At 39.4% G+C, this 14688-nt stretch overlaps 1 protein-coding gene across 16 annotated transcripts in view; it reads left to right on the top strand.

The window, feature by feature from the left end:
• The window catches only part of celf4 (CUGBP, Elav-like family member 4), a 224303-nt gene that overhangs the window by 170411 nt on the left and 39204 nt on the right, over nt 1-14688 (top strand). For 7 of the 16 annotated variants that reach the window (XM_058986035.1, XM_058986016.1, XM_058986018.1 and 4 more), the window contains exons 4-6: nt 8566-8694; nt 10058-10137; nt 11019-11111. In XM_058986035.1, the coding sequence (XP_058842018.1) occupies nt 8566-8694; nt 10058-10137; nt 11019-11111 (302 nt within the window). The remainder of the gene's footprint in view (nt 1-8565; nt 8695-10057; nt 10138-11018; nt 11112-14688) is intronic. The other 9 variants (XM_058986022.1, XM_058986021.1, XM_058986059.1 and 6 more) reach the window with 3 other exon arrangements.

Raw genomic sequence — 14688 nt, 5'->3', positions numbered from 1 at the left:
AGAATGCCTTGATAGTCTTGAGATTTCATTGTGCCCTGCACAGATTCAAGGCACCCTGTGCCAGGCGCAGCAAAGCAGCCCCAAAACATAACCGAGCCTCCTCCATGTTTCACTGTAGGTATGGTGTTCTTTTCTTTGAAAGCTTCATTTTTTCGTCTGTGAACACAGAGCTGATGTGATTTGCCAAAAAGCTCCAGTTTTGACTCATCTGTCCAAAGGACATTCTCCCAGAAGGATTGTGGCTTGTCAATATGCATTTTAGCAAATTCCAGTCTGGCTTTTTCATGTTTTTCTGTCAAAACTGGAGTCCTCCTGGGTCTTCTTCCATGGAGCCCACTTTCGCTCAAAAAGCAACGGATGGTGCGATCAGAAACTGACGTACCTTCACCTTGGAGTTCAGCTTGTTTCTCTTTGGCAGTTATCCTTGGTTCTTTTTCTACCATTCGCACTATCCTTCTGTTCAATCTGGGGTCGATTTTCCTCTTGCGGCCGCGCCCAGGGAGGCTGGCTACAGTTCCATGGACCTTCAACTTCTTAATAATATTTGCAACTGTTGTCACAGGAACATCAAGCTGCTTGGAGATGGTCTTGTAGCCTTTACCTTTACCATGCTTGTCTATTATTTTCTTTCTGATCTCCTCAGACAACTCTCTCCTTTGCTTTCTCTGGTCCATGTTCAGTGTGGTGCACACAATGATACCAAACAGCACAGTGACTACTTTTCTCCATTTAAATAGGCTGAATGACTGATTACAAGATTGGAGACATGTGTGATACTAATTAAAGAAACTAATTCGTTTGAAATATCACTATAATCCAATTATTTATTATCTTTTCTAAGGGGTACCAACAAATGTGTCCAGGCCATTTTAGAATATCTTTGTAGAATAAGCAATAATTCATCTCTTTTCACAGCTTCTTTGCTTTATTCTATTACATACCAAAGGCATGCATGTATACATGATAAAATAGCTTTTAATTTCATCACTTTTCAGGAGGAATGAAGCATTATTTCAATGAGCTGTAAGGGTACCAACAAATTTGAGCAAGTCTGTATGTAGTGGTGCTGTGGAAAAGGTGAAACACTGCTTATGCACTTTTAATGTATTCAGACAAAAAAAGGAAAGGAAAATAGGGCAGTCAACCACAATCAGAGTTATGAGGAATGCAGTCAAATGTCAAGCGTATCAGAGTAAGAGAGAGAGGGGGGGAGAGAGAGTACAAGAGGCTGCGTTTGAATTGCACATTGTCTCGGGAGAAAAATCGATTGAGAAGCTGTGTTGTGCGGGATAAAGAAAATGGTTTAGTTTTGCAACAGAAAGAGGTGAAAAAAGAAGTGTTCCGGGCTGCTCTCACAAAATGACATGGTATTATTGAACAGACTTTCTCATTTCACTTTTCAAATAAAAATCCCTGTTTTGAGGCAATAAAACTTGTTCATAAAATGATTCTATTTTGTTTATTACATAAAAGCTCGAGAGTCTCATAAAATGTGATTTGCACGACAAATTTAAAAGAAAATAATAAGCATGTATATGATTTGTAGTTGAGAATCATGTCTGATTGTATCACTGTATCATTTTGACATCAAGATCACTGGCAGAACCAAAGGAAACAAATTATCTTTCTTCTTGCTCCCAGTCATAACACTTCAACAGCACAAGCCTGAGATACGCTGACACCTACCAAGAAATTAGAAATAGCACGTCAATTAGGGCAGTAATCAATATTGTCAAATGGCGTTTAAGAGCTCTGGTAATTTAAAACACATTAGAGTGCAAACTGGCCTCTTTCAAGCATCGGCTCCACTCACACGTCAGCCTTTAACACTGGGCCGGTCCTTGTGAAGGGATGTTAAGTTGCACCCTTGAACCTCGAGAGACTGCCAGAGGCTCATCAGGCTTCAGGGAGAGCATTAGGAGGAATGCCAGGACAGCTGGCAAGGGCAGGGGAAGGTGCCAGAACACTCCCACGTGGTTTCACTGACTGGACAAACAAAATCTAGGAGGCTTGGTGGTCCAGTGGTTAAAGAAAGGGGCTTGTTACCAGGAGGTTCCTTGTTCAATCCCAGCTCAGCCACTGACTCGCTGTGTGTGACCCTGAGGGCGCCACTTAACCTCCTTGTGCTCCATCCTTCGGATGAGACGTAAAACCGAGGTCCTATTGTAAGTGACTCTGCAGCAGCAGTTGTTGATGCATAGTTCACCCCCTAGTCTCTGTAAGTCGCTTTGGATAAAAGCGTCTGCTAAATGACTAATTAATAATAATAATAATAATAATAATAATAATAATAATAATAATAATAAAGGATGTAAAGTAAGAATAGAAGGTGCGTTTGCAAATGTGAGTGGATATCAGTGACTTTACAAGGGGCCTGATAGTGGGTACCCATGCAACCGGCTCGTCCCTCAACATGGGCTGCAGGGAGCAAATTACCCCAGTTCTGATTTCACAAAACCACCAGCGGCATGGAATCACAACTCTGGTAGCAAGCAGGTCATGACAGGCTGAGCCTGCAGACAGCCACTTTAAGGCACACGCCTGAAACCAGACGAATCACACATTGATAACCTGCTTCTGCAGCACATGGCAGGGCCAGGCCATGTGACGGCAGACCGTGCAAAGCTTTGAGATGCTGCTCAAACAGACAGAGAGAGGCTCCTCACTGTGGAGTCGCTGAGTGACCGGGCCACGAGTAGGAAATTAACAAGCAATTAACCTTGAAAGACCATACTGTTACCACCCACAATGTGCGTGACCTTGAAAGCACATCAGCCTCCGATCGCTTTCTCTGTGTCTCAGCACCCCAATCAGCGCTCAGAACGGAGATGAGTTAACAAGGCTCGGGGTGGTGTGACTGCACAGCTCAGAGAGTTCATACGCAATTCAGAAATCACCCCGCAGCCCTGTTATTTATTTATTATTCTGTTTGTATATCTCTTAGTTTACCGTAGTATTTCTGCATGGTATTTTTACAGTTTTATTATGCTTTTCCATGGTTATACTCTGCATTTACCATAGTTTACCCTGGTTTGCCATGTTTAATAATATGCTTTACTATCCCTCGCCATTCTTTACAATGCTTGCCTATGCTTTACCATGCTTTCACTATGCTTTGCTTCTACAATGGGACACTTTTATAAGGGATAGTTTATACTATATCTCCCAAATATGTTTAAATGTCTGAAGGTAATCAAAAAGAAGAATTCGGTTGGCTCTGTAATTTACCTAAGAAAATGGATTTTGTAATGACAATGGATTGTGGATTGCTGAGCATATTATTTGATATGATTATATGAGTGGACTCTGCAGTGTGCAAGGTTGCTGGTTCATGCCCAGCCTTTATGCCTGTTACAAAGACGTTCAGCCCATCAGTACTCAAGACGTGTTACCTTACTGTATCCCTCCCAGAAGTTTTTTTTTTTCTTTTTTTAAATATACCTGTAAAGGTTGCTAGATGAAACAAGCTCATTAACTTATTTGGCTACGCTCTCTAGTGTTTCAGAAACAAAGCATGGTATTTCTTCAAGTTAGGAAGGTGTGTTTAAGCACTGTTCTCCAGCTGGGTGGGTGCCCCAGTGGAATGGTGTGTGCTGCGGTCATGATTACACGATTCTCTTAGATTTTTCTCTTGTTGACATATTGGTGGCAATGTCAGCAGCACTGTCAGAAATGACAAGGAGCGCATTGACAGCATCGATGCTGACACAAGACACCCTCCTGGAAATGAAGAAATATTCGGAATGGTTCTGAAATATGAAGAGCAATTATTCAACACAGCCTCGCATTTCTCATTGAGACCTGACTCGGTTGATTTGTTAGGCTTCAGGCAAACCAAGTCTCGGGGAACAGAGACGGGAATGGAAAGCAATTGAGAATATTGCTGCTGCTGCTGCTGCTGCTACCCGAGATTAGAATATTGTCATTCCGGTATCTGGGTTATGAGTTTTCAGTCTGAATTCGGACAGCCAGAGCAGGCATTGTGTGTCTCGTGAGCCTGGAAGGCAGAGCAGTAGCAGGTGCCTGGTTTGATCAAATCAATCTCTCCTTGTCTGCGGTTTGTCATGTCAGACAGTATAGGCTTCTCTTTTCAGACCTTTCTGTTTTTAGCATGGCTTGGGTACTGAAGTCACTGGTGATGATGCTTCACTGTTGAAGGTTTTATGTCTGATTGTTATACGGATCTTGATGATTTCTCTAAATCGATCTTTCGATCAATCACTTTTCTTTCCTGCCTATCCAATGGCATGGAGTCAAGGTAATAGTCTTCCTACAAACATTCAGTAAAACATTAACTGTACATCTCTGAAATACCAGGACAGACCCATGCAAGACAAAAAAGACTATACATACAAGTTTAATAAAGTTTAAAGTAAGAGCTATGCATGGAGAAAGCAAGGATCAGGAAAGATTTCATGCAGGTGTTGCACAAAAAATACAAGGGTTTTGCTTGAATGATGCAAGGAATTTGTAATTTTGACTGCTAGAATTTTGCAAAACAAATGCACAGGCATTAAAACCATCTTTATTCTTGTATCTTCGTTGCATAGTTTTTGCTTTGAACTTGTGTTTTATGGTGTTGCAGGTCTTGCTTTATCATAAACCCTGCATTTGTATGGAAGCCAGCTGTTTCAGTAAAGTCCTAAACATTTAGCATTTAGTGTTTACTTTATAGTGTTTCACTTAACTTGTATAAACACAAGAGTGATGATTGAAAGCCTGTCTTCTGAATAACTTGTTCTAGTTCTAGGTGTGTTAAGTGACTGATTCTGTTAACAGAATCCGTCACCTACAGACCTGCATATATAAGAGAGAGAGACCGAGACTGAAAATAATTTTACTCCATTGACTAGTAGCTTTTACACAAAATAAACCATTTATCAAATATGGTAGCTATCGCAAATATAAGAGCCCATTTTATAAGAATAGAAATGATAAAACTCTGGTTTAATAAATGCGTATCACAAGTAGGTCACAAAGACTCTGACTAGAAATACTACATTCATTTCCCATAGTCTGGTGGGTGAGAATGTGTGCCATACACATTATAATACATAGCCGATCCCTTTAAGAGTTAATATTTGATATTAAGCTCATTGCATGTCTCCACCCAAGCAGCGGGGGGGTACAAAGCTTGATGTCAAGTTGTAGGTAGTCCATGAAAGGGAGAGCTAGTGAGCGCTCTAGTACTCTGGCACACTGCGCAGTACATGGTGTTTTCTTTACTTGTATTCTCTCTGACTGTCATATTTGTAGAGTTTTATTGAGAAAGTCTTCTGTATTTGCAGAGTTTTATTGAGACAGTATTCTGTATTTGCAGAGTTTTATTGAGACAGTATTCTGTATTTGTAGAGTTTTATTGAGACAGTATTCTGTATTTGCAGAGTTTTATTGAGAAAGTCTTCTGTATTTGTAGAGTTTTATTGAGACAGTATTCTGTATTTGTAGAGTTTTATTGAGACAGTATTCTGTATTTGCAGAGTTTTATTGAGAAAGTCTTCTGTATTTGCAGAGTTTTATTGAGACAGTATTCTGTATTTGCAGAGTTTTATTGAGAAAGTCTTCTGTATTTGCCGAGTTTTATTGAGACAGTATTCTGTATTTGCAGAGTTTTATTGAGAAAGTCTTCTGTATTTGCAGAGTTTTATTGAGACAGTATTCTGTATTTGTAGAGTTTTATTGAGACAGTATTGTGTATTTGCAGAGTTTTATTGAGATTGTCTTGTGCTTGCTGAGTCACTGCAAGACTCTCGTGGATGTACAAATATGACAAATATGGCTCAATTAGGTCAATGTGATCTTTCACACAGGGGTGCATGCGCTAATATTCACAATACAACAGTAATGATCCAATTTATTTGCATTTCCATAGTGATGAATAATCTAGACATGCTCAATTCTAAAAGTTCGGGCTGTTTTGTTCAGTTTCGTGTCTTCCAGGCCCATTTCCCACTGTCTCTCAGACTGCTGGAGCAGTTTTGCAACAACGTGCTAATAAATTGAGAGAGACATTCTCTTCCTTTGAAGCCTTATTTAGACCTGCACTCTGTAGCAATACATTTAGAAAGTCACCCATCAGAAGACAGACGTCATGTCTCCTTTTCGGGGGTAACCTGTCAGCAGAGATTTAATACTCTATCACACGGCTTAATACGACCCAGACAAAAGAGAAGTGTCCTGGTGTATATTAAAATAGTGTCCCGGTGTATATTAAAATAGTGTCCTGGTGTATATTCAAATAGTGTCCCGGTGTATATTCAAATAGTGTCCTGGTGTATATTAAAATAGTGTCCCGGTGTATATTAAAATAGTGTCCCGGTGTATATTAAAATAGTGTCCTGGTGTATATTAAAATAGTGTCCTGGTGTATATTAAAATAGTGTCCCGGTGTATATTAAAATAGTGTCCCGGTGTATATTAAAATAGTGTCCCGGTGTATATTAAAATAGTGTCCCGGTGTATATTAAAATAGTGTCCTGGTGTATATTAAAATAGTGTCCTGGTGTATATTAAAATAGTGTCCCGGTGTATATTAAAATAGTGTCCTGGTGTATATTAAAATAGTGTCCTGGTGTATATTAAAATAGTGTCCTGGTGTATATTAAAATAGTGTCCTGGTGTATATTCAAATAGTGTCCCGGTGTATATTCAAATAGTGTCCCGGTGTATATTTAAATAGTGTCCTGGTGTATATTAAAATAGTGTCCTGGTGTATATTCAAATAGTGTCCTGGTGTATATTCAAATAGTGTCCTGGTGTATATTCAAATAGTGTCCCAGTGTATATTCAAATAGTGTCCTGGTGTATATTAAAATAGTGTCCTAGTGTATATTCAAATAGTGTCCTGGTGTATATTCAAATAGTGTCCCGGTGTATATTAAAATAGTGTCCTGGTGTATATTCAAATAGTGTCCCGGTGTATATTAAAATAGTGTCCCGGTGTATATTAAAATAGTGTCCTAGTGTATATTCAAATAGTGTCCTGGTGTATATTCAAATAGTGTCCTGGTGTATATTCAAATAGTGTCCCGGTGTATATTAAAATAGTGTCCCGGTGTATATTCAAATAGTGTCCTGGTGTATATTCAAATAGTGTCCTGGTGTATATTAAAATAGTGTCCTGGTGTATATTCAAATAGTGTCCTGGTGTATATTAAAATAGTGTCCTGGTGTATATTCAAATAGTGTCCTGGTGTATATTCAAATAGTGTCCTGGTGTATATTAAAATAGTGTCCTGGTGTATATTCAAATAGTGTCCCGGTGTATATTCAAATAGTGTCCTGGTGTATATTAAAATAGTGTCCTGGTGTATATTCAAATAGTGTCCTGGTGTATATTCAAATTGTGTCCCGGTGTATATTAAAATAGTGTCCTGGTGTATATTAAAATAGTGTCCTGGTGTATATTAAAATAGTGTCCCGGTGTATATTAAAATAGTGTCCCGGTGTATATTCAAATAGTGTCCTGGTGTATATTCAAATAGTGTCCTGGTGTATATTAAAATAGTGTCCCGGTGTATATTCAAATAGTGTCCTGGTGTATATTCAAATAGTGTCCTGGTGTATATTAAAATAGTGTCCCGGTGTATATTAAAATAGTGTCCCGGTGTATATTAAAATAGTGTCCTGGTGTATATTCAAATAGTGTCCTGGTGTATATTCAAATAGTGTCCTGGTGTATATTCAAATAGTGTCCCGGTGTATATTCAAATAGTGTCCCGGTGTATATTCAAATAGTGTCCTGGTGTATATTAAAATAGTGTCCTGGTGTATATTAAAATAGTGTCCCGGTGTATATTAAAATAGTGTCCCGGTGTATATTAAAATAGTGTCCTGGTGTATATTCAAATAGTGTCCTGGTGTATATTAAAATAGTGTCCTGGTGTATATTCAAATAGTGTCCTGGTGTATATTCAAATAGTGTCCTGGTGTATATTCAAATAGTGTCCCGGTGTATATTCAAATAGTGTCCCGGTGTATATTCAAATAGTGTCCTGGTGTATATTCAGTAGGGGGGGGGGTTATTATGTAACAAATAAATTGCTACCCATAATTGTGTGCTTCCTGTATGTGTGTATTTAGAAATCTTGTTTTAAAACCTGAAACAGTGGGAATGGGTTAACCCAACACTATAATTAGTCATTTTGCAGTTTCCCCCCCATGCATTTACCATCGTTTACCATGTTTTGCAATTTTCTCATAATATGCTTTACCATACCTCTGTGCTTTACCATGTTTACCTCTGCTTTACTTATGCTTTCACTGTGCTAAAAACAGAAATCAAAAGGACATGATTCTTCCCATAGTGATCCAGTAGGATAGCACTAGTCTATTCTAATTAGATCTTGCAGATCCTAGAAAGAGAGCATAGCATGTAATCAATGTTAACGGCTGAGTTTTAAATGCACTTCAAAAGAGGACTGCCAAGGTTTTGAAGGTACCTCTGGGCTCGCAGTGCAGCGCTGTGTTTCTTGATCACCTCAGTGTGGGTGAGCCCTCAGACCCTCAGTGTGGCAGTGACCCTGCTGTCTTGAGCATGGTAATGACCTGCTGCTTTTGTTTCAGAAGACAGAAAACTGTTTGTGGGCATGCTCAATAAGCAGCAGTCAGAGGACGACGTGCGCCGGCTTTTTGAGTCCTTCGGAAACATTGAAGAGTGCACCATCCTGAGGGGCCCTGACGGCAACAGCAAAGGTGAGTCTTTCCGGTTCCTTTCACCTGATTAATCCACGCTAGAACTCTGTGGAAATGTTTCAGTGTCAGAACTATTTAGTAAACATGTTTCTTTTTAAACAAACACATGTTTTAGGTATTTTAACAATTGTGTTTTTACTCTGAAGTTAATCTACAAACTTAATTACAGATATCCCGGACGAGTCCCCAATAATGTCAGAACAATTTCTTATTAATGACATTTAAAACATTTCTGAAACAAGTGGGGCAAAAATAGGCAACAAGATCCCCAGCCACAGCACTTGTACTGCAATTATTTATCTGTTCAAATACTCAATGAAGCGTTGTGTATACTGCACAGAAAATACATTCGAAACAGTGTCTCCCTGTTCTTTTACAGTATGTTCAGGGCTTTTGGGAGATGTAATGCTATTAGGGTTGGTGTAGGCTCACCAGGAGGCTCAATGTTCATTTTCCTGAATCATTCCCACTTCTCATTGAATCCTTTTTAGTGTTTCTGTGGGTCATATTTTCAATGCATTCACTCCAGTCTTTAATGTACTCTTTTTGTGCAAAGGTCCCTTAACTCTCTTTTTTTTCATTTTGTTTATCAACATGGAATTTTCATCTTCAAAAATGAAGATAAAGGCCCTGTCCTCATACAGTCAGGGGTGCAGGGGGAGTGCAGGGGAGTGCAGGAGAGCTCAGGGGGATGTCTAGTCTGTGCCAAGTTGCCAGTCTTCCCTGGAGATTCTACAGGGAGCTTTGCATTGGATTGCATTGGCTGTGGCGCTCCCATCTCTTCTCACAGTGCCACAGAGACCCCTACCGGCCAGTCACTCAGTGAGCTCAGACTGACACCCTCAAGGCTGGCCATTGTCCTCCAGGAGCCAGGAGCTCACCGCATCCACTGACCATTCCTCCTGAGCCAGGAGCCAGGAGCTCACCGCATCCACTGACCATTCCTCCTGAGCCAGGAGCCAGGAGCTCACCGCATCCACTGACCATTCCTCCTGAGCCAGGAGCCAGGAGCACACCGCATCCACTGACCATTCCTCCTGAGCCAGGAGCCAGGAGCTCACCGCATCCACTGACCATTCCTCCTGAGCCAGGAGCCAGGAGCTCACCGCATCCACTGACCATTCCTCCTGAGCCAGGAGCCAGGAGCTCACCGCATCCACTGACCATTCCTCCTGAGCCAGGAGCCAGGAGCACACCGCATCCACTGACCATTCCTCCTGAGCTGCTGTGGGGAATGGTTGAGTCAAGGGAACACAATTGGACATTCTAAACTTGGGGGGAAAAAAATTGGGAAAGGGGTTAAAATAATTGAAAAAAATAAAACAAATCCGTGTCCTGTCCCTCTCTTTGTCTCTCTCTTCAGGTTGTGCCTTTGTGAAGTACTCCTCCCACGCAGAGGCCCAGGCTGCTATCAGCGCCCTGCACGGCAGCCAGACCATGCCGGTGAGTACACCCTGTCCATCCGCAACCTTTCAGCCAGGCCCTGCTTAAACACACTACAGTCTTTCACTGCTGCTGGCTAGCGTCATACACTGCATTGAGGTGTGGCTTTAAACTCCCTTACCCTTTACTGAATTTCACTGCTCCCCCACCCCCCTTATCAGAACTTTTCCCTTTAAGAAGTTTCTTCAGAAAGGTCCTATTCTTTCATGTTGATCCGCAGGAATTATAGTCCCTTTTCCAATCCAGATAGAACCCCATTTGAGACAAAAGTGACCTTATTTTCAAAGCGTTTCTTCCATTTCTTAATTAACACCTATTTTTTAAAGGAGAAAAAAAAACATGTAAACGTTACTAAATGAAAAACAAACACCTTGAGAGTGCTGAAGGGAGCTTGAAATATATCACTTAGTTGTAGAAATAGGAGTTAATTAAAGACTGGAGTAAACGCTGTTAAAATACAGCCAACAGTAGGCAGTTGTGCTTTGTTTAAAAGAAGGAAGACATGCTTGAAAGGACACTGCCTAGCACAGAGAGCCATGGGAGCTGGAATACTACCAGAGTAACAGGGAAGCTCTATAGCGCTGTACCTTCAGAGGTGACTGACAGCATCAGAGGAGCCGTGTTAGGGAGCCAGTGCAAAGGGTACTGAAGCTAGTCTAGGGAAGGGACATCGATTGCTACACCTTTAAAGTTAAAACGACAGACGATGGAACAGGTAACGCGCTAATGTTTAAGTTTCTCATCTGAGGCTGCTAACTCGCCCCCAGCAGCAGGCATGCACTGTAGTCCTCGTTTACTTCTTCTTCATTTACCTTCTTCATTTGTTTCTTTTGTATGCATGTATTTATTTGCATTTTTTTTATTTATTTGAATTTATCCAGGATATCTCAGCTGACAGCGTAGTCTCGTTCCCGGTGGTGTGGCAGGGACAGCAATACATCAGACACTTATACACACAAGATGACTATTACAAGGTATTTAGGCTCTGACACTTTCTCAGCACCTTCAAGGGAAAACACAGCTTCTGTGCACTTCCGCCACACTTTGCATTATGAGTTGCTATTTTTTTTCTGCCATTTGTGTTTATTTATTTTTAAAAGCATTATCCTATGCTATGTGCAAGGTTTGTGTAATAACTTATGCATGTATATATATATATGTATGTGTGTAAGTATTTTTGTTCTGCTGAATGTATGTACAGCTATGCACGTTTTGCATCACACAATAGAATTAACAAATTTTGCTTCATAAAGTCGAATGAAACCTGCTGAATAATGTTACGTTAATATATTGAATTACATACCACTTTGTAGTTTTTCATATACATGAAATACTGAAAAATGTGACATTTCAAAATCTAACATTATCATTATTATTATTATTATTATTATTATTATTATTATTATTATTATTATTTCTTAGCAGACGCCCTTACCCAGGGCGACTTACAGTCGTAAACAAAAAATACATTTTTAAAGAATCACAGTACAAGTATTAATACAATTAAGAGCAAGATACTGTACTACTATTATGGCTTCCGATAGACTTTTTCTTTGATGACATTATGTTAAATAAAAGATCAAAGTAATGTTCATACAGTATTTTTTTATTATTATGTCTCAATCTTAATTCTAGATGATGCAAATCTTTTGGCCATAGCTGTATGTATGTATGTATGTGTGGTGCGTGTGTGTGCGTGTGCGTGTGTCTGTGTGTGTGTATGTATGTCTATATGTACTGTATACATGCTTGTATATGTATATATGTGGGTGACACTGATAACTTTTTTGAATCTCTGCATTAATATTGGTACAAAGTGTTGTAATGTAGTTGAGTTTCAGTGAGTTCATGATCACAGTAACTCAGAAGGCTTTGATTTTGAGATAAAATGCTACAAATTGAAGCACCTGCTATATTTAGCACAGTCTTTTGTTCAGATAGGGTGACCCTCACAGGACTGATTATCTGATATGCTAAAGGAGTCCTGACACATACTCTGTAATATATCACAGCTGCGCTTCCCTATCGCAAGCCTGTTTCAGTGATTAGAGAGCCATTGTCTGAGGTTATTTGGAAAAGCTTTAGTTCCGAAGCTAGCCTCGTCACATTGGATTTATTCATTTATATAACCAGGAGATTTACTCATTGAGACGAGGCCTCATTTACAAGGGGGATTATATCAATCAATGATATGGTACATCTCGTTTATTTAGTGACTGCTTACAAGCAAGCGGGTAAATATAATTACAATCATCTCAAACAGGGAAGATAGTTACAGTCACTGACTGTAACCTGCTAGACAGGGAAAACGCCTCCCTGTTCCTGAAAAGAAACCTCATTTAGGTCCTAACTTTAAACCAATTTATAAATATGGTAATTCAAAGTATTCATTAATCAATAAAATAAATAAAAGTAATCAATCCATATATCTAGATATTTATAAAAGGAACATTTCTCTAGTAACTCTCCATGTAGTGTAGCAATAACCCAAGACAGATGTGGCGCTGCCCACATGAGTACAGAGTGATCTCAGGGCTGTTGATTGCATTTCCTTTGATGAGTGCTGTGGCTCAATGGCTCAATCACAACCCCTCAGTGAGGGATAGTCAGTTCACTTTATTTTATTTTTTTGGTTATTATTAATCCCTTATGATGTTTTGTAATATTTTAACATTATTAGTGTATTGTACTGCATTGTATTGGGCCTGATTTTTGTATATTGCAAAGTCAACAGAGTAAAATCTTAATGTTATAAAACCAAGGATTTTACAGTAACAAGTTACTTGTACTCAGATAAGTTTTTGAGTAATCTATTTAAAAAATGTAAGTGACAAGTGATCAGATTACTTTACATGGCCAAAAATAACGAGGAGTACTTTCTGTTACTTTGTGCAAGTAACTTTTTCTTAAGTATCTGATTTATTTGTTCTACCTTACTGGCATTAAGACTAAGATCTAGGTCTGTGAAACCCACAGTATCCCCCTGCCTCAAGAAAATGTTGGATTCATCTGGCCTGAATGTTTAAAATTGCATTTCGTGTCAATAAAATAAAAAGAAAATAACAACAGCCAAGTTTGACCTTAAATCAACTCCGTGAAATGCGGTTCCCTTGGGTGGTCTGCTCTATACTCACATGAAGCTTCTGAAAAAGTCTTACAAAAGTTTCATGGCATTAAAGACAGAGGCAGACTTTGCACAGAAAGCCCATCGAGTTATAATTGAGTGCTCTCAGCAGATACATTGGGTGAATTCCAGCATGGGACAACTTCGACCTTCTCCATCCGCCACTCTGCGGGATGGGCTAAGCTATTCATTTATCTGATTATTGGTTTACAGGTCCACTGACAAGCATCTGCCCATATAGGAGAGCAAACGCAATTACTGATTCTTTCTGTGCGTCTCCATCCACTGACCTTCTCCAGGCTTGTACAGCCTGACAAAATAAATGGAATTAGGAGGATCTGGCCTGCTTTTTCAGACAGATTGTTCAGGCTATGAATTTCATTTTTTTTACCCTGCCTCTGGTCAAAGAAGAAAAAAAAATCCACTAAAGCCTTTCGAAAATAAAGGTTGCAGCGCCGCCTAGTGTGTGGGATGGCTGTCTCCTTTTCTTTTGTTTGTCCATCTTGGTTAAAATCGTGTCCAGTTTAAATTGGTATTATCCCATACCGTTTTAGAAGCAGCTTTCAAATGATGCCAGTAAAACGAAAGCCCCATCTTCAAGCTTAAATCTGTGTTTGTCTTTCTGAATTACTGGGCATTCCAATACTGTATCAGGCACTGAGACACTGAATGCAGACATACTGTATGATTTCTTGCAAACTGGGATTCTTACATTGCACTTATATTAATGCAGTCACTCTATAGGATTTGCTACACAGATTTTTACAAACTACTGTAATAGTAACAGCTGGTTTCTAGTAGAAGTTGTATTGATTATAGTGGGATTAGTATGCAATGATTGTATTAAAAAGAGGCATATTGCTTTAACCATAGCCTAATTCACAACAGAGTCATTATTTGGAATTACTCTATGCAGAGCTCAGTTCACAGATTGTATAAAATGGTTAACGATGTACAGCAGGTTTTCATTAGTTAAATGGCAAATGGACAGAATCTGAAACCAATGAAAAAAGTATCAGATCATCGGCTTATTCAATGACATTAACAACCATGCAGTAAATGCATACAGTAACTGTGTATGAATCAAAATAAACCTATGCGAAAAATAAATAAGAAGACCAAAGAAAGTTTAATCGTTAAGTTACTCAACACACGAACCAAAATATAGAACAGAAGTAAACTTGATCCCCTAGCAAGCAGAATATAAATGCCCCAGTTGTTGTCTGGCTAGCTCGGCTGATAAGTGACTAACCTGTTTAGCTGGCAAGGATGCAGACGCTCATTAAGGAGCAGAATGAGGTTCTAATTAAAATGTGTGTGTGGGGGGGGGTGATAATGAGAAGGAAGCATGTGCCTTAAAATATTCACCCAGCAGTGGATTGTAATTAAGAGTGCAATTAACAAGGATCGATTGAGCACGGAAACAA

The sequence above is a fragment of the Acipenser ruthenus genome, chromosome 2, assembly GCF_902713425.1.
Source record: "Acipenser ruthenus chromosome 2, fAciRut3.2 maternal haplotype, whole genome shotgun sequence".
NCBI lineage: Eukaryota > Metazoa > Chordata > Actinopteri > Acipenseriformes > Acipenseridae > Acipenser > Acipenser ruthenus.
This window is presented reverse-complemented; position numbering and strand designations above follow the sequence as displayed.